This window comes from Cryptomeria japonica, chromosome 6 (assembly GCF_030272615.1).
Source record: "Cryptomeria japonica chromosome 6, Sugi_1.0, whole genome shotgun sequence".
Taxonomy (NCBI): domain Eukaryota; kingdom Viridiplantae; phylum Streptophyta; class Pinopsida; order Cupressales; family Cupressaceae; genus Cryptomeria; species Cryptomeria japonica.
This window is the reverse complement of record NC_081410.1, coordinates 671,473,356-671,498,081: the sequence shown is the minus strand read 5'-3', so window position 1 is coordinate 671,498,081 and position 24,726 is coordinate 671,473,356. Positions and strand designations below refer to the sequence as shown.

Below are 24,726 nucleotides of genomic sequence, written 5' to 3'. Positions count from 1 at the left end.
TGTTTTCAGCACTGTATAAATGAATTTAGTGATTATTGCTGTAGTAACTTGAGTAATTTACTTGCATGTGTCTAAACTAAATATATGTGCTAAAGTTGAAATGTTGTATCCAAGGATGAATTGGTTAAGAAATGTTAAGTTGTATATTATTATTTAAATAATTTGAGTGTGTTTTTCTTCAAAGAAAAATATTATATGATAGTTTTATTTGTTTGGAACTCTGTTCTTTATTTTGAAAAAGATGGATTGATTTTCTAATTGTATTATCTTTTAATATTTATGAAATTATATGAAGATTTATAATTTTATTTGTTTAATATTATATGAAATATGAAAATCTATATCTATTATATTATCTATGATTTGAATATTGATGTGAGAAGAAACAATTTGTATAATATTATTGTTTGATCAATCTATTTTTTCCATGCATGATATTTAATGGAAATTTGACTTGTTCTTCTTCATTATTATTGTTATCATCATCATAATCAATTATGATTATAAATATTCTCTCCACAAGATCATTATCTTGTTATTCTATTTTCTTTGATCAGTGTTGATAGTAATTTTCCTTGTAATAAGAGAAAATTAGTATAAAGACAAGGAAAAAAATTGATAGTAATTTTCCTTGTAATAAGATAAAATTAGTATAAAGACAAAAGGAAGAAATTTAAAGAGTCAATAATTCCCTCAATAAGCCTTTTAGCATTATTAGCCTTGGTACTATAGAGCTTTTTTAATTTATATCAATTTTCCTATTTTAGACTAGATCACAAGTGTAACTCTTTTCCTACACAAAATCACACTTGCAATTATGTCCCTTAAATATAGACATACTTTTAATTATCCCAAGTCTATACATCAACCAATTTAGGCCATTGCTCATTAACACATGCCATATTAATATTTAAATTTAACACCCAAAATATTATAGGAGTTGAGAAAATACAACACCACAGGAGCTTGAAGATCTTTTGCAAGCCGAATAACCTATTACAAGGAGAAGCAATGAAGCAAAATCTGAAGAACATACAAAACACAGAGAATATGCTCAAAAAGAGAGAGCTCAATATTCACAAAATTATGTAATGCGATTCTTACAATGAAAAGAAAGAACTTAACCTTTAATAGGTCAAGAAACCCTAAAAAGGGGAAAACCTAGGTTTGCACATAATAATTAATTAAAACAATTAATTATATGCACCTAAAGTTAGCTTAAGTGTAAAAGAGATAAAGGGAACTTAAATAATTAAACAATTTATTGATAGCATGAAGGAAGTGCATGATCAAGTAAGGCTAGCCCTCCAAAAGAGTTCACAAAAGTACAAGGAATTTGCTGATAAGAAGAGGAGGGATGTACAATTTCAGATTGGTGATATGGTGTGGGTATACCTGAGGAAAGAAATATTACCAAAGGGGAAGCATACAAAGTTACTCATGAAGAAAGTGGGTCCTTGCAAGGTTTTGAAGAAACATGGGTTGAATGCCTATGAGATATCTCTTCCCTCTAACCTTGGTTTTTCTCCTATCTTTAATGTATGTGATCTAACACCCTATAAATGACATGTTGCTGTAGGTACAGACTTTCATGTTGAGGAGATTCAAGAGGACATTGCTGATATACCTCCTCATGCACCAAAGAAACCTAAAAAGATCATTGATGAAAGGGTCATTAAGAAGACCATAAATAAAGAATAAAAATAATACCTTGTGAAATGGGTAGGACAACTTGTTGAAGAGGCAGTATGGATGGATGAGGCAGAAATTTTGAAGCATGGCACTTCATTGGACCAACTTATCTCATGTGGAAATGAGATCAACCCACCTCAGGAGTATGGTGCAGGGGCACAAGCCTCAATTTTATAATTTATTGATTGAAAACTTAATGTTTCTGATAGAAAGGTGTTGGAAAGCATCAAATAATCCTTTTTTTATGTTTTGTTTTGTAATAAGGTCCTAGTTGTCCATTTTGTAAGGCCTAGTGGCCTAGGGTGCATTATAAACCCTATGGTCATCTATGGTCAAAGGGACTTAGGATGAGTATAATTAGGGAGTCAAGGTTGTTTTGGTATACTTAGATCCATTTCAATGTGTTTAGGTCCCTAGGTTGATGATAAAATTAGTTTGAATGGCAAAATGCAAAAATTGTCAAAAATTGTCAAAAATTGACAAAGTTGTCAATTTGTAAAGCAACTTTTCAAAAAGTTGTTGTAATTAGTTTTCCAATGTTCATAACCATCTAAAATCAGTTTTAACATGTTGGGAAAACTATAAAATGCCTCAACAAACTCGTTTGGGGGTTGTTGTGGTCAAAATTTGCAAAACTTGATATTTGAAATCAATAAAAAAACTCTATTTTCCAGAACATTTGCTATTCTTTTGGTTGGTACGGAATTTCATGACCTCCAAACTGAAAAATTATTTCATGGGGAGTTAGAGGGGTGAAATAAATTTCTTTTTAATCCAACCAGAGGTCTGGAGGTGGAGTATTGAGGGAGAAAAGTTGTAACATATCCAAATAGCCTAGAAAAGTGCCCTTTCCTAGGGCTTCAACTTCAATTTCCCATTTCTTCCAAATCCACCATGGGAAAATTATAACACTTGGTGAAATGGAGGATTTGGGAGTTTATTTTAATATCCAAAAGGTTTTAGATCAAAAGGATGTAGTTTGGGTGAGATTTTATTAAATTTGGCCAGACATCTCTATGTGACTGGTTGTGGGAATTGAATAGAATTCATGAACAGTCCCCATAAATTTAATTTTAATGCAAACCAAAAGCTATAACTTGGTATTTGGTGATTATTTGGGTACCCCAAGGTGTTCCAATTGCTTCCCTTGATAAATTGCAGGATTTGAGGGTAGTTCCTTTGTTAAGTGCTTAAATTAGCCCTTCTAGCCATAGATGAGGGTTCATTAGTAATGGTACTTGCAAGAGGTTCCAGAACTTTTCCTTTGGTAGAAAGTGCTGCCCTAGGTTTGTGTTCAATAAAATCAAACAATCTTGGCCTTTCCTTTGGAGTTTTTGGGTGGGAAGCGAAAAAGTGAGTTTTGAAGACTAATAGGTCTAAGGAGCCAATTTGCACTTTGTGACTTTTGGGACTTGAACAACCAAATCAGAGGGTTTTTGGGAATCATTTGAGTTTTTAGGAACCTATTTAACCTATGTTGAGCCTTGGTAGGCCTATCAAACCATTTGGAGGGGTTGTGAGCAATTTGAGCCATTTTGAACACTTTTGCCTGCGGGGTTTGAAACCAAATATTGATAACTTTGCACATTGTCCCATTGTGGGGTTATGGGGATGGAAATAGGTGAGATGGGATGTTTAATTTATTCTCTTAAAGGTGTGAGTCTTGGTTGGAGTGAATCCTTAAAAAGGAGGATTTTTTGCTTGGTTGAGCAAGTGAGTAAATTGGAACATTTTCAAGTTGTTTGAACCATACCTCTACATCAGAACGTTGATGAAGACACCATGTTAAGGCTCATGAAATTTCTTACCAAACAAATTCCTCTCTGAACATGCTAAATGTTGACTTGGTCCCATTTGTCCAACCTTCACCTAACCCTAGAGAGGAAGTTCAATTCAATCCACCATGTCAAAAGTTAAAAATGTCTATACAAAATGATGGTTCATTTCATTTACGTGTTTGAGGTCCTATTGTGGTTAACTTAGATGGTGATATTGATGTTGATGCCAATGCTAAAAATGTTGATCCCAATGATTCTGATGATATGTATGAGGTTATTGATATTAATCATGAAATATCTTCACAATTTTCAAAAGAATTAACCCTACCTCCTAGTGACAAACAAAGCGACTCATCATAGAGCATGGTCCTTGTTTGGAACTTGTAGTATCTTCATCTACCATGCTTGTTGTTTCTAATATTGCATCTTTTTCATCATCCCTAAGTGATGTTAAGCAAGATTGGGGGGTCAACGATTTGCTTGACTAGCTTCACTTGTACATTGTTTTCTTATACGTAATGTGCTTCCCCCATGATGTGCTACTTGATATGACTTTGTGTTATATCAGGCTATCTTTGGATGACCCTTGTTTCTTTATTGTCATAAGGTAATAAAAAGGTTGAGTCTAATGTTACATTCTTCTATTTGTATCTGAATTCTCCTATATGTCATATCAATTTTATGTCGTACATGTGCTATTATTTGTAAATGTTCCTTTGTGTTGTCTATTTGGGGATGATGCAAAGCATTGATATATCTACCATGTTGACCCAAAAAGACTTTTGTTTGTTCATCTTATGTGTTCTTCCTCCATTGTGCTTGTAGTGCTGCTAACTTTGGGGACGAGGTCAATTTAATGCAATCATACTTGATATACATGATTTATCAAAAGTGCATACTGGCCCTAGTCAATGGATCCCTTATGTGATTTCTCATTATGTTTTGTAAACATTTCCCTTGATTTTTCCTTGATTGGACGCATAGAATTGTGACAACGTGCTTGTCTTTTGGATGCATGTATTCTACCTTAGAGCTATTGCTCTTGATAAGGCATACAAAATTGCTTTAATGTGGGGGCATGCACTCTGCTCATTGTTACACTTTATGCACACACTATGAGACTTAGTTTGTACACTTTTGATTACATTACATTAAATGATAGATACATGTTGTAGTACCCATTTTGCAGTCGATTCAATTCACTTTTTCAGATTACTTTGTGAACTAAGCCTTTTGCTTTGTGATCTTTTGCACTAATTTTTTATTTCAATTTTTCAACATGACTCATAGTAAGAAATAAACCTTACTAGGCCAACATATTCATTCTCTCTTTTCTCTTCATGTGTTGGTCCTTTTATCTCGATATTAGATTGATAAGATCCTAAGTCCTTAGGGGCTTGGTGTGGACCTTGCCTCTTTAATATCTTGATGAAAGTTTTTCAATGCTACTTTGTACTTTACCGAGATTATGAGTGTAGCCTCATACTCTTGCTCTTGCTAAAGTGTGGGATAGATGTAGCATCATAAATTGTATACCTATACAATTTTGTCCTTACTTAGGTCTCACTTCTGTGTTCCAGCCTCCTATGCCCTAACCCTATTTTGATTATACTAACACAAACTCAAAATTAGGATTTTGAACACCTTTGTGGAACTCTATCCAAATTTTAGTCTTGATTGGTAGGATTGAGATGCCTTGGTCCTCCCAAAAGGGGCCCAAATTTGGACCCCACAATGGTCATATTTTGGAGGCAATTTTTTTTCTCCATGTTGGCTTGCTTCAAAATTTCAAACATGTTTGGTGCAATTAGGTATAAAAGCAAGCCTAAACCCCTCATTTTAGGGATCTCTGATAGATCACTCAATTTGGAAATTCAATCATTATCAAGCAAATTCAAGTGAGTAAGCAATCGAGCATATTCAAGGTAGCGAAGGAGAGGTCAAGTTTAGATTTCAATCATTTATGATGACATCCATGATCAAGACATTATGAATACATTCTACATGATATCATTAACCTTTGCATGAAAATTTCAAAGAAAGATTCATCAAGGGATCAAGTTCCAATTCAAGCATTTCAATTCATCTAGATCTAGCTTGTCCTTAAAGGACAAGATTTCCAATTTAGTCAATTCCATCACAAGTTTAAACTCAATTTTAATTTAATGGTTAGTTCCAAACCTAAGGTTTGACCTAGGCAAACCCCTATGATCAACACCATTTCCATTCTTTTTGTGTGCAATCAACAAATCTAAAATCTATGAATGAAGATTCTGATAAAGAATGTGATAATAATCAAATCCAACTTTTGTACGAGTGAAAAGCAAAGGACTAGGCCACCCGAGGCATCTCAGTCCCATGAATTTATAATAAAATTTTGGGAGAACATTCTTAGCAAAATTTTGATTCAAAAGTTTCATGTCTTTTCACATTTGATAGTTGGAGGATTGAATCGCCCCAAGCATCCTAGTCTTGTACTTGTGGGTTGAATTTTTTGAGACAAGTGCCTCTTTGTTCCTTCTCCTTATATCTAGCTCTGTATCTGCATATTGCATTTGAAATCTCTTGCTCATGTTATTTTATGTCAATTTTCCATTACTTACCCCAGATCTAACATTTGAATTCAATCATACACATTCAAACTCAGTTTTCAGAAAGAAAGGTGAATCTGATATGCATTTAATCCATTTCATACTTGAAGAGGAGATTGGATCAATCAAATTCATTTCAACTTTTAATGTTAGATGTGAAAATAAGTAAATTTCCTAGTTTACACAACTTAACTTGTGAAACCCTTATTCACCATCAAATATAATTATATAAAATGCAATATTTATAAATATAAATATAATATTATATATATATATATATATAATTTAAATATAAATATAATAAATTACATATAATCTAATATAGATAAAATAAATAAAATATAAATAATATAATGGAGTTAGAAAGCACACATTTGTAAGTTAAAGATATTAGTGACATGATATATATATTCACTCATACACAATCACTCCCTATTTCTCCCTTATATCTCTATCCCTATCTTTATGTCTCTATCTTTCTGTCTATCATCTTTCTCTCTCACTCACCCCCTCTATCTCATTATATCTACCTCTCTCTCTTATTCAATCTATCTTCGTCTTGTTCCTCTCTATATCTCTTTCTATCCATATCACTCTAACCCTATCTTGATGTCTCTCTCTATCTTTCCGCACCTCTACCTCCCTTGCTCTCTCCCTATCCCCTATCTACATCATTTGCTAAATGACCTATCAATTGACCTCAAATATTAAACAAATGCATACAAAACAATTTTTTTCCTAATTCAACTTCCACATCTCTTTGGCACACCAAGATGTGATTGCTTGTTCATCTTTCTTAAAGGTCTTTAATTAATTTTTGCCGTCCTTGGAATCATGATCTTCAAATATAAGACAAGGAAGAAGATATATATTACTAAAAGGACTGCTCTATAAGACTCGGATTTATTATCTAGAACTCCTACGGTCAACAATCAACTATAAAGAAATAATTAATTAATAGGAAATATCTAAAGTTAGTAAAAAGTGGGTCAGGTGGAAGCTTCGAAATTTCGTAATCTTAATTTTATATGTAGTCCGAGATAACGTGTAGGTAAAATCTATTGACCATTTCAAACGGGCCCTATTTTGAAGACAATGTGTTCTTTGGTGATCTAGTTATTATCTCATTAATAACCGTTCAGCACAGCAGGCTTAGGCACCAGATATATCTCTTCCATTTCTAGAGGGAGAGAAATAATAGCCCAAAGAAAATGGATTGGTTCCTGAAGAATCGTTTTGCATTCAACTATTTGAAATTTGAAATTTTAGCTCTTGCTATGCTTATTCTCCAGCGCAGTTGCCATTTATTTGTTGCTGCTGGAGACACCCTTTCTCTAGGGGCTTCTCTGAGGGAAAATCAGACCATCATTTCAAAGAATGGCACTTTTGAAGTGGGATTTTTTAGTCCTAATGGAACCAACAACTGGTATGTTGGCATCTGGTATGCTCAGATTCCTGACAAAACCATCATTTGGGTGGCTAACAGAGAAACTCCCATCACAAGCATGCCCGGCGTTTTCTCTCTCTCTACATCTGGTTATCTCACTGTATCTGATTTGCAAGGAAAAGTCATTTGGTCAAGTAATGATACTCAGAAAGCGAAGGCATCTAGGGCTTCCATGCTGGACACTGGTAATTTTGTTCTTATAGATACCCAAAACAGTTCTCAGACTGTGTGGGAGAGCTTCGAAAATCCGACAGATCATTTTATGCCTACCATGAAGCTTTCGAAAGGCTTGAAATTGTACTCTTGGAAGAGTCCGGTAGATCCAGCGCCTGGGCCTTTCTTTCTCCAATTGAATCCATCTCCAGGAGAGACAGACTTTATGCTGCAGTATAAAAATGGTGTTTCATATTACAGCTCGGGAGAATGGACTGGTAGATATTTTGCCACCATGCCACAGGCAATATCTGATACCACATTTAGGCAGGAATTCGTAGTGGTTTCTCCGACAGAAATGTACTACTCATATGGGCTTACACCGGAAGCTAGTTTAACGATAATGGGGAGGGAAATTCTCAACTGGAATGGTCAGCTATCATTCTACTTTTTAGTAAATAATAAAAGCTGGACCCTGGTTTATGATTCACCCCAATCAAGTTGTGACGTGTATGGTGTATGCGGGGCTTATGGAGTTTGCTTCTTCCAAGCAAACATTCAGTCATGCAGCTGTCCGCAAGGCTTCAACCCAAGAGAAGTTGCTGCCTGGCATTCTCAGCAGTGGTGGTTAAGCGGTTGTGTTCGGCGTACTCCATTAAACTGCTCCTCCATCAATGGCAGTGGGAGTGATACAACGGATGGTTTCCTCCAAGTTAGTAATCTGTCCTTGACAGATAACGGAGTGGCTTTTCAAAATACCCAAGAGTCGACTCTACTAGAATGTAAAACTGCCTGCCTAAAGAACTGTTCCTGCACGGCCTTTGCTTTCACTGATTCAAATTGTATATTCTGGTTTGGCGATCTGTTAAGCATGCACGCTAATTCATCGAATGGGCAGTCCCCATTCATTCGATTGGCTGCTTCTGATGTGCCACAGTTGTCACCTGACGCAGGTAGAAGCAGCAGCAGAGTAGTTGCGCTCTCCATTTCAATTCCTTTGGGTGTTGCTGTTTTGGGTACTTTGTTTGTTGGTGCATGGTTGTTTATTCAGCGCAGGCGTCGAAGGCTGCTTAAGAAAGGAGTGTATAATGACGTATCAACATCGCTCAGCACATTCACCTACAAAGAGATGAAAATTGCGACCAACAATTTCACCCATAATTTGGGAAAGGGAGCATTTGGCTCTGTCTTCAAAGGAACTCTGCCAGACAAAACCCTGGTAGCTGTGAAAAGATTGGAGGGTTCAGTTCAAGCAGAAAAACAATTCCGTGCAGAAATAAGCACCATTGGAAACATACATCATGTGAATTTGGTGAGGCTCCGGGGATTCTGTGTGGACGGATCTGAAAGAATGCTTGTTTATGAGTACATGCCAAATGGGTCTCTCAACAATTTCTTGTCGCGCAAATCCAAAGAAGCAGACAAGGTTTTGGACTGGAATACCAGATTTGGAATCGCTTTAGGCACTGCCAAAGGGTTACTTTATCTCCACGAAGAATGCAGGGATCGCATCATCCATTGCGATATCAAGCCAGAAAATATTCTTCTAGACGCGGATTTCTCTCCAAAAGTGGCTGATTTTGGACTGGCAAAACTTGTTGGTAGAGATTTCAGCAGAGTGCTGACTACAACAAGAGGAACGAGAGGGTATTTAGCGCCAGAGTGGCTGTCTGGCGTGCCCATAACAGTGAAGGCGGATGTATTCAGCTTTGGCATGACCCTGTTCGAAATTATTTCAGGCCGACGGAATAGTGGCTTTAGCGTGGAGAACTCAGAGCACTTCTTTCCGACTTGGGCAGCAGCTCAAATTCACAAGGGAAACACAATGGGTATTGTGGATGAAAGGATTGTAGACAAGGCAAATGTTGACGAGGTGAAAAGAGCAACTATGGTAAGCATTCTGTGCATTCAAAAGGATGAGAATGAAAGGCCGAGCATGGCCCAAGTTGTTCGAATATTGGAAGGCAAATCAGTGGGTGAGGTAGAAGAACATGAGAGGTCCCTACAAGTGTCGGTTGACACCCTGGAAAAGCAAATGAAATTGAAAACTGAAGATGTTCTTGATGATTTCTGAGGCCATTTCATCACTTTTGGAACTTATCTATATCTAATCTTCTGTAACTTCCCTGCCGCTTGTATTCTGTTCATGCTTGTTGTCTATTCTGGAGGCTGTGTCGTTTTCTCATGAAGTTGTCTGGTGTCTTTCTGTGGAGTACTATTATGGAGTAGTAGATACTCGGTTGACAATAAATTGTCTTTTCTGTCCCAGCCGCTTCCATGTTGAACTATATAGCAATATCATCCAGTTTGGGAGGAGGACATACAGTATGTTTTCAGCACTGTATAAATGAATTTAGTGATTATTGCTGTAGTAACTTTAGTAATTTACTTGCATGTGTCTAAACTAAATAGGCCTATATGTGCTAAAGTTGAAATGGTTTACCCACTGGTTAAAAAATGTTCAGTTGTATATTATTGGTTTTCATTTATAAATTGTTTTGTTTTTAGATTAGACTGTATCTGAATTTTTTTTTTCAATATTCCGGATTCTACCATTAAAATGAATGGGAGTCAAGAGAGAAAATTATTAAAAATAAAAGTAATATATAAATAATTTGGATGTGTTCTTATTGAAAGAAAAAATATATTATCTGATAGTTTTATTTGTTTGGAATTTTGTTCTTTGAAAAAGAGGATTTGATTTTCCAATTGTCTTATATTTTAATATTTATGAAATCATATGAATTTTTTAATATTATTTGTTTAATATTATATGAAATATGAAAATCTAAATCTATTATATTATCTAAGATTTGAATATTGATGTAAGAAGAAACAAGTTATGTAATATTATTGTTCGATCAATTTTTTTTTATCATGCATGATATTTAATGGAAGCTTGACTTATTCTTCTCCATTATTATTATTGTCATCATCATAATCAATTATTATTAGAAATATTCTCTCCACAAGATCATTACTTTGTTATTCTATTTTCTTTAATCAAATGTTGATAGTAATTTTCCTTGTAATAATAGAAAATTAGTATGAAGACAAAATGAATAAATTTAAAGAGTCAATAATTCCCTCAATAACTTGTTTATAAACACATAACCCTTCCTCTTATAAGATATGAGTTTAGGCTATATCATATCTGTAGCATAGGAAATAGGAAATCATCAAAGCAATATATATAAAGACATATTAATCATTATTAGCTCAATCACAAACACACATTGCAATGATCTATCCTAAACAACACTATCAATAGAGACATGAAATAAAACATTCAAAATCAAAGATCATGCAAACCAAAGATGGGGTTCAAATGCTCCTTCATGCAGCTCCATTGTTCTTCTTTCTTCTCCAAATAGGTTTGTTGTGGATCTCACCTTCAAGTGCATACACCTAATTGTGAAAGCAAGATTGACATTCAAGAATACTCGAAGCGTAAGTTCAATAGTCTGATCAGGGATTAGCGGCTAGGGATTTGATTGAAGAAAATCATCCAATTTATAGATAAATTGGAGAAAAGACAAGATTAACATGACAGTGATTCGAATGGAAATTCAAATCAAGAATAGCAAAATTATGACATGTTTATGACAAATTGCTATGCAAGGATTTATGACAACTTATGACAAATTCTATGACAAATTGCTATGCAAAGATTTATGACAAGAATTTGAAATAGAAATAGACATTTAGGAGAAATTAGAAAATTAAATTGGAAATAATGACTTAGAAATTAGGAAATTGATGAAAAATAGGTAAATTAATTAATAATTTCTCATTCATTAATTAATTTACAAAAATAGGAGGAATTAATTAGCCAATTAAATGAACATTTAATTGTGACAAGAAGACTTAGGATAAATAAATAAATTATTTAACCTAGAGGGAAAATGCCAAACAAGATTAAATGAATAAATCATAAAACCTTGGAAGATGAATTAGAAATGCAAGGATGACAATTAGGTCTTGACAAAGGATAGTTGATATCGATTCGATCATGATTTTGAATTGATAAATGACCAATGTGATAAATGATTTAATTGAAATCGGTTGACAAAAATCAATGACAAATTGACCAAATTGACATGATTGAAAAAGGACAAGGATCGATGACGAATCGATCGCAATATGACAAGATTGACAAGGACAAAGATCGACCAAAATCATGACTGAAGGTTGTTGTCGACAAGACCAAATTCGAAGGTGAGATGAATGAAGAATACAGAAGAATGACTTGACACTCGCAAATGATAAAGATCAAGTGCGTGACATAGGAGAAATGTTAATGCAACGCAAAAACCTAAAATGAGGCAATGCGCAAATGTTAAAGTATGACTTCCGCAAGCGTTGACCATTTTTAGGTGTCTACATTTTGCCCCTCTTTGAGACAATGTGATTTTAAGCGTTGTTTCAAAGAACAATAACGAAAATGCCCCAGACAATGACAATGACATATGCATGCCCCCTCGAGGAATTGGCCGGAAATATGCTGAAAAGAGGCCAATTGATCGATAAAAATGATATGATCGAACGGACTGACAATCAGAGATCGGATGCAAGAAGGACAAGCAATTGAAAGGGCACAAGGCCACGACCAACATAAGATGGAGAGGATGCACGTCCATCTATGCAATGACAAAGAGCTATAAAAGAGGTCAAGAGGGTGAAAAATTGCTCATTTGCACTAGCCCAAGAAGAGGATTTGTTGCTCTGGAAAAGGACACTTGCAGAGAGATGGCGAACATTCAAATGGTAGATCACCTCGGAGAACGTGTACACATGTACAAATGACCGGACGATGTGGGAGTAGCGATATGGATCTCAAAAACCCATGTTTTCAATTTCATGAATTGTGAATGCTTGCGGGACATTGCGGGGCCCACAGGGGATGCAGAAACTGACTTCTGCGCTTATGTAGAGTCTTCTGCGCTTGTGTAAGGTCTTCTGCGCTTGTGTGAGGTCTTTTGCGCTTGTGTAAGGGTACACAAGCGCAGGTTACATGACACAAGCGCAGGTTCCTTGACACAAGCACAGTTGTGCATTGGGAACTCAATTTTGGTTCAAAACTGCATGCAAATGACCTGAAAAGGGGGGATAAGGGTAGGATAGGGTAAAATAGATAAAGTACACCCTAATTTGGCCATGAAAATGAGGAAAGGCAATCCATAGGAGCAAACCCTAAAATTGACAAAATGATGCCCCGATTGTGATGCAGAGTCGACAGTATCCATTGATCATGCGGGAGAATCGACCTGACTGTTTCATGCTACGACATAGACTCAGGAGCACAGAGAGAGACACATTAGCAAGACTGGGGATATATTACATCACATACATGCCCGAGATTAGGGCAAACATAGGTTTGCTTACCGCATTGGCAGAGCGATGGCATTCGGAGACTTCCTCATTCCATTTGGCGACTGGAGAGGCGACGGTGACTCTAGAGGATGTATGGCGCATCCTCCGCATTCCGATACATGGGGAGATGATAGAGTATGACCCAGTGACAGGTAGAGACGCGTTATGCAGGTATTTGAGTGCGACGCAGATGATCTGGACATTGTCGAGAGGGAGATCGACTGGGAGAGCATGGCTTCCGAGTATGACCGACGATATGTGGTGATAGCAGTGGTGATAGCATGTCTACTAGCAGGTGACAGACGAGGACATGGATTCCCTATTGGATGGGGAAGAGTGCTAGAGCGGATGGCGACAGAGGGGACAGTGTATGCATGGGGACCATGTGTACTAGCTATGCTGTATTTTCAATTGCATCAGATAGCGTATCAAGGAGTGCAGACACTGAGCTGTGGAGTCACATTGCTTCAGGTATGGGCATTTGAGCACATAGCCATATGTCGACCGATTACAGAGAGACAGATTGTACCACACCGACCATATGTGTATTGCTATGGTGGAGCACTGAGACAGGGTCCTTTTGGATACATATTGTACTGGCGACATGAGCTGGACAGACTAAGAGAGTTCATATGGAGGCCATATCGAGATTTCCCTGGATGGTCAGATGATCATGATGAGCTACCTTATTGTAGACAGGAGAGATACCTGATTGGGCGACCAGTGAACCGCCAGAGAGGGTCAGACGACAGTTTGGAGAGACACAGGATGTACCTAGGAGGACTGCATGCTTTGCCCGATCTCACAGAGAGACGAGTCAGTGGGGGAGTATGATTCAGCCACACATAACATATGCTGACTTTGCACAGTTACAGCAAAGACAGTGGGATTGGATGTTAGATGTGGTGGATGCTGGAACGACATAGGAGTATGAGACATGGTTTGCACGACGATGGCCAGTGCCTTTGACTGATCCTGATATTCCAGTACCGAGGAGACAGGAGGACTTCCCACTCACAGGAGAGGAGGGAGATGATGAGGATGAGGAGGATGACGAGGATGATGATGAGGATGAGGGGGATGATGATGATGGTGATGGTGGGGATGATGGAGATGACGGTGGGGATGATGATGATGAGCCAGACTCAGCTGATCAGGAGACATTGCAGGATATTCCCATAGAACCGGAGACAGCTAGGACAGAGGAGATGGATATGTGCAGGGCTACCATAGCGAGTCAGTAGGACTATATTGCGACATTGGAGAGAGAGCATGAGCAGTTCAGAGCGGAGATAGCCAGACTCACAACAGCTCGAGATACAGCAATAGCATAGGCACAGCGAGAGGGACAGAGAGCCACTGAGTTCATTGGGTCGATGAGGGATGCCAGTGCACGGGAGATGGCACAGATGCTAGTAGAGACCGGAGAGGAGAGACTGTATTGGAGGACACTATATGAGAGTGCAGTTCCACCGGAGCGGAGAGCACCTTCATATCGGGCACGATTGAGGACAGAGAGCAGGTCACGCTCTCGGAGGTCATTGAGCAGCATAGGAGTGAGTGGACCTGTGAGACCACCACAGCCAGGACCAGGAGGGAAATCATCTGCGAGACATGGCAGGGATGAGGAGGATAGAGGGAGCACCCAGTGACAGAGGCACGTGCTCCTTATGATAGACAGTGGACATTATGTAGTTTGACATGTTGTAGTCAGCCTGCGAGCCATACTAAGGACTGACAGTCCGATTTTGTACTCCGATATTATTATGATATATGATATGATATGCATCGATATGATGGGATGCAATGTGTTATGACTGATGTTATTTTCCATGTATGGATGACTTATGCATTGTTTATGTACCATTGTGGAACATGTATGGATATATTTTTTTTGTATTTTTGATGCATTTATGAAATGAAATGGATAAAATGCTTGATGTGATATGTGATGGAATGCAAATGTACTAACCAATGAATGCAGGATGCAACATATGTGGTTGGATATCGGAGCACTAGACCGAACTGACTATCCGGACTGACGGAAGAAATGTTAGTAAGAAGAAATAGAGGACAGTTAGAGATGACGAAAAACTTGCTTTCAGTAATGCACTTTGTAGGTGAGAACCTTTATTTTTATGTAGCAAAATGGATGTGTAGCATCATGGCATTGAAGGCCAGAGCTGAAATGCAACCCTTTTTGCAAAAGACAGACACATCACAGACAAATGACAATCATAATCAAAAAAAGAAAGGGACCATGAGCCATCCCGGTCACTCTAAATCACTCAGTGACATCATCGAGCGACATAGGAACATGATCGAAGACAAATCAATAAAAAGATAAGATACACAAATTCAAACAAATCAAACAAACATCTTGATCTTCATTGTCAAAAGTTGAAAGTGCTGATAGGACGATCATGCTGTCTGATTTCAGGACATGTGATACCCCGTCTAAGACAGGACACAGTCTGGTTTCGAGTATACCACACCCTGTATAAGACCCATGATAGTAGAGACAAGGACAAATGATTTCGATACTGATATTCGAGTGATATGAAAATTTTGATCAGGTTGAATGTTTGGTTTTGATTGAAAAAGTTCATCTGGTTAAAGCATGATTTCATTAAAGCACAGTGTGAAATGGATTGCGAGGGTCGTGGGATGAATGCTCAGTGATTCGTCTTATGCACAAAAGGAATAATGTTATTGCAAAATGTGTGTTTTTGTTTTTGGAGTTTTATAAATTTTTTTGTGTTCATTTTTTTGAGGACTTTATTCGATTTTTTTGGATTATTTCAGGACATTATTCGATTTTTTTGGATTATTTCAGAACATTTTTCAATTTTTTTGAATTATTTCAGGACATTATTCGATTTTTATGAATTTTTTTTCAGGACGTTTTTCTATTTTTTTGGATTATTTCAGGACATTTTCAGTTTTTTTGGATTATTTCAGGACATTTTTCAATTTTTAGGATTTTTTCAGGACATTTTAAAATGTTTTTGAGATTTTTTCATGATTTTTGCCCCCAGTGTCTAGCAAGGCAAGGGATATGACAAGTGAATAAATAGGCTTGCTAAAATGTTGGTGGATAGAGGGGAGACAAAGGCCTTTTATCATGGAGATAATATGGATGCAATTTTCAAGGGCTATTGCGTGATGGGACAAGAGACTAGATATGACAATGTAAAGCAGGAACATGGCATGAGGGACATGTCAAGAGGTTTTTGAAACCATGTTTAAATTTTGCGTCTTTATATCAGATCAAGATCGAGGAATGGAAAAGAGAGTGTATGGATAGTGATAAGATATGGATAGGATAAGCAAGACCAAGAATGGATAAGGGACATGGACTGAAGGTCGAGATTGGCTAAGGGATAGTGGCAGAAAGTTGCAATAAGCCAGGGAATATGGATGAAAGGTTATAATAAGCAAATGGATAAAGACCAAAAGCTATGATGGACTAAGATGCATGATGCTCATGATGATCCTCAGCCTTGTCAAGATCAAAGGTGGAAAGAGGAAAATGGACATGAGGGATGATAGGATATGAAGGGTAATGACATGGTATGATAGGATAATGGAAAAATGAAGGACAAAAGGATATGAAGGAGGAAACCTGCCCCCAAGTGTGGTGTGCAAGAAGTTCATAGATTACGCATGACGCCTGTTTGCCAGGTTTTCATCATGGTACTTGCCCAAGGCGCTTGTTTGCCAGGTTTTCACCAGTGGACGAATTATTTTTTCTTTACTTTTTTTTTCTTTTGTCTTTTCTTTTTTTTTTCACTTTTTTTTTTGTATTTTTGACTTTTTCAAGAGAAGATGGACACATGATAGGGGATGGAAGAAGGACTCAAGCATCTTTTTGTTTGGATAGTAGCCTTGAAAAAAAAAAATGGACCATGACCTTTAAAAGTATGCTCAAAGACGTTGATAGGATGAGGACATGGAAAATGAGATGAAACTAAGGCAAGGATTTATGCAAAGGATTGGATCAGAGGGATCGAAGGATGGAAAATATGCATTGGATAATGGATAGGGTACTGTAAGAAGTGGGCTCCACTGGATGGAAATGTTGGCAAGATCGACATTGGGACACACCTTGAGGGGTGATGGACTGATGGAGGAAAAATGGATCTCAGATTATGAGATTTGGATGGAGGAATAGCTTGGGATTTTGGGACATAAGGTCCCAAAATGGATAAAGAAGGTGATGGAGGAACAAATTTGAGAGGTTTGGATGGAGGAATAGCAATTTTGGATGCCAAGTTGGATTTTTCTTTAGGCTTTTGTGCTTCAAGGAGCCGCTTAGGGATCCACATGGTTTTTGATTTTTCATGCTTTTGTGGTTCCTTGGAGTGCATTGCTTGCACAAGGGATTTAGGAACCCATATATATTTTGAATTTGCTTTATTTTGCTCTGTGGGCCTTTGTGGCCTTTTGGATATTTCTTTTTCTTTATAGATCATATTTTTCTTTGTTTTGACATGTCGATTATATTGGACATGTTGATCCTTGAATACATGTGGATTTCTAGACTTATGATTTTTATACTTGGCATCCAGATTGATTGGAAGAGGGAATGAATGTCGGTGTGGATGGGAATGATATGGAGGCCTGTGGGATTGATGGAAAGTTCTCCAAGATGTGTGCCTTTGTTGATGTTGCATAGGGGATGGAGGGATATAGGGACCTAGAATGGATGGAAGCGATGATGGGGAAGGTGGACATTTGGATTTTGACTTTGAAGGGATACCAACGCCTTGAGTGTGAGCTCTGTAGTCATGACCATTAGTATACTCTTTAATATGGAAGGGTTCTTGCTTGTGAAGGTCTACTCCTTTGCCTTTATGAATATCTTGACTTGTAGGATACTCTTTTCTTTGGGAAGAAGACGCGAGTCCATTATGAGGTGGATATGATATGAGAGAAATAATGAGATCTTGAAGTGGATCGGATTGCACCAAAGTGGAAGAACCCATTGTGCATGTCGAGGGTTCATGAACATCTTGCACTGACATGTTAGAATCATGAGGGGGATTAGGATCATGAGAGGGGCTAGGATTGTGTAGTGGACATGGTTCAATGACAGGCTCTTCAAGAGTTGGAATAGGAGAAATAATGGGATCATCAAAAGAAATGGGGTCTTGGAATGGATATGCTGGATTAGGACAAGGAGATGGAGGAACAAAAGGATCTTGTGGAGGATTTAAAGGAATAATTTGATCTTGACAAGGAGGAAGATCATTGGAATCCTCTTTAAAGGTGCTTTGCTCTTGACTTTCAATGGGATCATCATAAAGGATGGAAGGGATATCTTGATATTTCTGAGGAAGTGGAATGTCAATGGGATTTGAAAGGACATTGTGTTCATGAAATGGAAGGGGATCGTTTGGGATTGGATGGATTGGGATATCTTGATCTTGCTCAAGGAATGGAGTGTTAATAGGACTTTGGGTAGGATGGACAAGAATAGGGGAATCGTCATGAGTGTCTGGGAAGATGGGGTCCTGGTCAACAATTGGATGGGATGATAAGGTTTCAGGATCTTGATCTTGATTTTCTTTAGGACTCATTTCTTCGTGCTCTAATTTATCCTCTTGACATGAGGTTGGACTTTGGATATGCATGGAGGATTTTGACAAGGAATCAATGTTTTGGCATGAACGAAATGCACTTTGAACATTTGTAATGGATTCTAGCAAGGAATCAATGCTTGAACATGAGGAAGAGGGACTTCGAATGGGATCCTCTAAAACAGGTAATGGCAATAAAGTGCATGGTGGCATTGGGTCTTGTATTTTTGAAACGTGACAAGGATGTGCATCATGAATTGGATTATCTTGGCAATCAATTATGGATAGCCCTTGGCTAATTGCATCCTTGGGTGTATTATTTGATGAGGACAATATAGAAGATTCTTGGGAAACTTCCAAAGGTGTAGGGATAGATGCCACTGGAGAGTCAATTTGTTTATGAGGGGATGAGGCATTGCTAGACATAAGTGTATTATCTTGATCTTCTTCAAAGAACTCACTTGGTCATTTCCTTAAGAGCATTGCAATAAAGCCACCTTTCTTTCGAGGTTTTGACATAGTTGTATCTGGAATTTGAACTTGTTTGGCAAGAATTTGGTCCTGGTTTGATGTCATGTTTTGATATTGAACTAGATGTTGATCATTTTGGTTTGACATGTTCAAAATTCGGCTTGGTGCATGTGTAGCGTCGTAAATTGTACGCACTTGCTAGGGTGGTACAATTTTACACCTAGTTTAGCACCCGCCTTGGCGCATCTTGCATTTTGCATTGCATTTCCCCTTTAGCACTTAATTAATCAAATTAATTAGGTCTAAGGTTCTATTTTATCATTTCATCATCATTAAGTTGGGCCCTTTTCATTAAAGTGTGCCCCTTTCATTTTATTCGTCCTATACATCATTTAATCAAAAACCCTAATTAGGTCCTATTTTGAACTTGGGGGCTTGATTTCGGGGGTCAAAACATCTCGAAATCAGCTGTAACTTCGGGATTCGCTCTAAAATCATCATATCTGACGGCCCTGAAAATTTGGTGAAAAGTTGTCGGGACCATGGCGCTCGGCGTGCACATGGTCCCGGACATTTTTCCCGAAATTTTAGGAGCGCGATCCAATCATAAAATAAAGCTTAACCCCAAGAAATTGGCGGGATATTCAATCTCTAAGTCGGCCAAAAGTCGAAATTAAGACCTAGGGTTTCATATATAAGAGCTCTCTTTCTTCATTTGAAAAGATGGGAATTTTGGCTTTCGAGGACCTTCTATGCAGCGAAATAGCAGATCTTTGAAGAATTCAATAACATTCAACATCCATCCATCCAGCATTCATCAATTTCATTCATTTAGGGCTTGGGAGACATTGAAGAACAATAGGAGATTACCGACTGAAGATTGGCTTGTACTCCTCCCTTAAGGGTTGGGTATGATTTCATGTTGTTTTCATGTCTTTGCATAAGCTTCAATATATCCTTTATTCATGCTTTAGATCACTTTGCATCTTGATTTAGAGCATTTACATTATCATTTACAAGCAATTAGGGTTTACTTTCTAGGTTGCTCTAGTTTGCTTTCTTGCATTTAAGGACCTTGCACACACACTAGGTCTGCACACACAATACATTTTACAATACAACTTGGCTATTCGTGGAGGTGGAAATCACCAAAGCGGGGGTTTGACTAAGGCAAAACCCTATATAGCCGCCCACCACACCTTTTCAGATATAAGTGCAGGTTTCGGAATTCGGACGATGCCGCAAGTTACAGATCCGGAAGAAGCAGACGGAGACCGAACTTCACACCAAATCTCAGAGCAAAAGACCAGGACAGGGGCATGGGCCGCCCTGGTCCTGCCAGGACAAGGGCGCTGGGCACCCTGGTCCCTGGGATAGGGGCGCTGGGCACCCTGGTCCTCCTGACAGACAGCATTTTCAGCATTTTTGATAGCTTTTCCAGAGTGCAAAACAGCAGTTTCCAGAGCAGTTTCCGGGGCAGAATCAGGACAGTGGCACCCACGCCCCTGTCCCGAACATTTTCAGTCAGATTTTGACTCTGGGTATGCATTTGCATTCTTGTCTTATCTTTGTACTTACAACTTTCCATAATTTAAGTTCAATTCTGCAATCTTGTTATTAGTTCATACTTGCACTTTGGGGTTAGGGATTGAACTTGCATCATTTTATCTTTCAATTACAACAAAGGAATAGAAATCCTAATAGGTAGCCCGTGGCTCTCTCTTCCACAAAAAGAAGTAGCCAATTGTGTGATACCTCTAGGCTCTTTCGTATTCCACAAATGTGTGATTGAAGGTGAGATTAGGGCATGTTTGCTTAGTGTCACTTTTTCTCTTACACATTTTGGTGAACCCGACGTGAATCTATCATTGCTTCCTCTTGCATTGCATTTGTTAGATCTAGATCTAGATTTAGTGTGTTTTCATTTCATTTTCATTAAAAAGAAAAAAAAGAAAAAAAAAGTGTGTTTCTTTGCATTGTGTGTTTAAATTTTAGGCAATTTCAAAATGTCAGATTTTTATTTGCAAGATGTTCATATTTGTGATGATTATGAGTTAGATGAAGCTTTAGATGAATTTTTGAAACCTAAATATACCAAACCTTCATTTTACCAAAAACTCATAAACATTGTTACTATGCCATTTCGTTGTGATGAGAAAGATAAGTCGAATGATTCCTCTCAAGGGTACATTCCTATCAGCTCTTCCACTAAATCTAGTAACATGGTTGTTTTCAATGATCCCCTCTATGAAGAGATATCTGCTTTTGAATCTTTTAATAGATATGATCATGCTTTGTTGAATGATGCCCTTGATGCCTTTGTGTCTCCTAAAAAACACTCCCTTCATGAGGATCCTTTTGTGCAAGAAGATGACATTATCCCTACATTTCCTAGTGATGGCCTTTCCTTTTCCAACAAAATTCCCACTAGAGATGATGAATTAATGATAAATGCTTACCCTTCTCCTAAATTTGGTCTTACCCATAAGCATCCCTTAGAGAAAGAAGATGAAATAATAAGCAATTTCCTTAATTCTCTCTCCCCTAAAGATCATATTGAACATATTTTGAGGAAAGAGGATGAGTTTAACACATCTATTGATGCTCTCCCTCCTAAGGATGAGGAATTAATAAACAATGTTATCTCCTCTCCCGAAATTGACAATGCTTCAAACATTCCTTTCAACAACCTCACTATTTGGGATGAACCATTAGAAGAAGGTATAGATTATTCTCTACCCCTAGCCAAAGGGGATGAAATCAAGATTGAAAACTCCCTTGATAGTTTCTCACCTTCCTTGAATCTTAATTATTCTCCCTCTAAAAATAAAGCATCTCCCTTTCCTCAACTTGGTTCTACTCATAAGGATACCCTAGTTCAAAGCAAGATGGTTGACATCTCTTTCAAAGATCTCCCTCTCAAAAGTGAGACTTTAGAGAGTAATGTTGATCCTTCTCCTAGAGAGTTTATTCCCCATGTAGATCCTTTGATGATAGAGGATGATATGACCTTTCCTAGTATTACTTTTCCTACTAGAACATCAATGCCTACCCCTTGTCTCTCTCCTAAAATTGATTTAATCCGTGATAAGATTTTAGTGCAAGAGAAGACTATCAATAATTCTTCCAACACTTTTGTTCATTCCTCTAAACCATGCTCAATCAATTTGGTACATGTGAATGAAACACCTAACAAACCTCTCTTCACTGTCCAAGGTGCTTGTCCTTCTCAAAATTCTCAACCTTTAAATAAGCCTATCTTAGTGGTTCAAGGCGGTTATGCTAATGATTCTTTTTGCACTCCTAAGAAACCTATTATTACTGTGCAAGGAGGTTATTCTACTAAGAGCCCTTATGAGTATGCTAAGCAAATGACTAGAGAGAGTTATCATGCTGTTGCCCATACTTATAACACAAGAAACAATACGCAACCTAATCCTCCTCCAGTTATCCCCACTTCGCTTCCTCCTTCCCAACCTATTCTTCCGCAAGCTCCATGGATTTCACAAGTTCTTGGTAAGGAATATGATCTCATAGAACAACTTAAAGCTACCCCTGCTAAGATATCCCTTTGGGATTTGATCCAAACTTCTTCTGCTCATCATGGAATGTTACAAGATGCCTTGAAAGATTTCAATGTTCCTCCACCTAATACATCTAATATAGTGTCTTTGGTTAACTCTGTGATGAATCCTAAAGCTCAAATTGTGTTTACTCAAGATGAGTTGCCTACTAGCGAAATTCAACATCAATATGATCCCTTGATGATTGTGGTTATCATAAATGACACTGCTATAAGACGAACACTGATAGATAATGGTTCTGGCCTTAATGTGTGTAGCATTAATCTATTGCATAAGATGAATGTGGATGCATCCCTTATTGAGCCTAACTCTCGTCCAATTCGAGGCTTTGATAATGTGGCTAAGTCTTCATTAGGTATTATCACCTTACCCATCACAGTGGGACCTGTTACTTTGCTTACTCCTATCCATGTTATGTCAGGAAATCTAACATACAACTTGTTATTAGGGAGGCCTTGGATTCACAGTATGCAAGTTGTCCCCTCTACATTGCATAGACAAGTTAAATTCATTTACAACAATAAGACATATACCTTGATAGGTGACACTAATCTCCAAGCTTGTTTGCAAACATCTAAGCCTTCCTCTTCTAGTAATGACTCTTTGAACAAGATACCTATGGATGAATCCTTAACCTCTGATAATCAAAATTCTTTGGATGAGTCTGAAGCTCTTGAAGAAGATCCTTCTCGACTTGAATATACGCATAAAAAGACTTTTGATCCTGAGAAGGTTCTCGCAGAAGACGATTGGGGATCTCTTGATTTCAATCCCACCTTTGTAGGTGAGTATAGGGTTCCTCCTAGAGAGCTTAAAGTTAAAAAGAAGGAAGAAACTAGGGATCAATTAGTCTTACCTGAACCTATGAGAAATAATTTTGTGGCCGCTTCTCAAACTTCTTCTCCTCACACCTCTAATTTTGAAGAATTTGATTCTTTGTCTTATGAGAAACCATCTTTTCTTTCTGAAATGGCTAATCGTTATGGTCGTGGTTTTCACATTTTGGCTAAGAGTGGCTATAGTGGAAATGGTTGTGGCGCAAATGAACAAGGAATTAGAGTTCCTTTAGAACATAACATGCATGAATATTCATTTGGACTTGGATATAATCTTTCTAAGCCCACCAGAGCATCTAAAAGACCATCTCTCAATGTGAATGCTATATTTAGTAGTGATGATGATCTCACTTCAACTAAATCATCTTCTACTTCTATCAACTCTCATTCCCCTCATAAGGAAATCTTGGCGATGAACAAATCTCTTTATGACTCCCCTCAAATTTCTAAACCCACTTATGAATCTTTATCTCCTATTCATCATAAAATCCTTTCCTCTAGGGATAAGGTTCTAATAGATTACACTCATCCCTCTTCTAAGATTTCTTGTGACTTTTCTTCTTCAATTTTTGTCATTTTATACATGTTTTTGATCTCACTTATAGTTGAGCATTTAGCATGTCATATTCAAATACCTCATTTAGTCTATCATGTCTTTAAATAACATTAATGGCTATTATGTTGCTCATCATTATGTGACATTGGTAGCTCATTTACTGGGGGCTCATTGTCATTCATGATGGTACAATTTCAAGTGCAATCATATTTTTTGAAGCAACATAATAGCCTAATTTTCTTGTTCCTATGGGGACAAGAGTGATTTCATACATCTCTTCTTTTGCTTATGTCTAAATCTCTCCCTAGAAGATTGTGTAAGTCCCTCTCATTGTCCTTATCCTTGGGAGGCAATGATCTTTCCTTATTTTTATCTAAGGATCCACTTTTTCCTATTTCGTGGATGGTGTGAACTTTATTACTTGATGTTATTCCTTGTATGCATTTGTTTTTGTTTGTTCAAGGATTCTCTCTTACAAGAGGTGTAAGTCCTTGACTACAACCTCTTTTGCACTTGGTAAAATACATCCATAATGAATTCACTCTCCCAATTTGGTTAAAAAGAGCGTCATCCTTCATTAAGAATCACTTTCACCTCACAAAAGAAGGAAGTATTGCATTCTTATTCTCTTCTTTGTCTTATTCTAGAAGATGTTATATTTGT

General features: G+C 37.5%; 1 protein-coding gene across 1 annotated transcript; it reads left to right on the top strand.

The window, feature by feature from the left end:
- The first annotated feature begins 7,240 nt into the window (after nucleotides 1–7,240).
- On the top strand, nucleotides 7,241–10,070 carry LOC131080075 (G-type lectin S-receptor-like serine/threonine-protein kinase At2g19130). The gene has a single exon (XM_058018168.2). It carries the CDS (start codon nucleotides 7,273–7,275, stop codon nucleotides 9,733–9,735), a length of 2,463 nt encoding a protein of 820 aa, XP_057874151.2. The 5' UTR covers nucleotides 7,241–7,272; the 3' UTR covers nucleotides 9,736–10,070.
- Nucleotides 10,071–24,726: the final 14,656 nt, after the last annotated feature.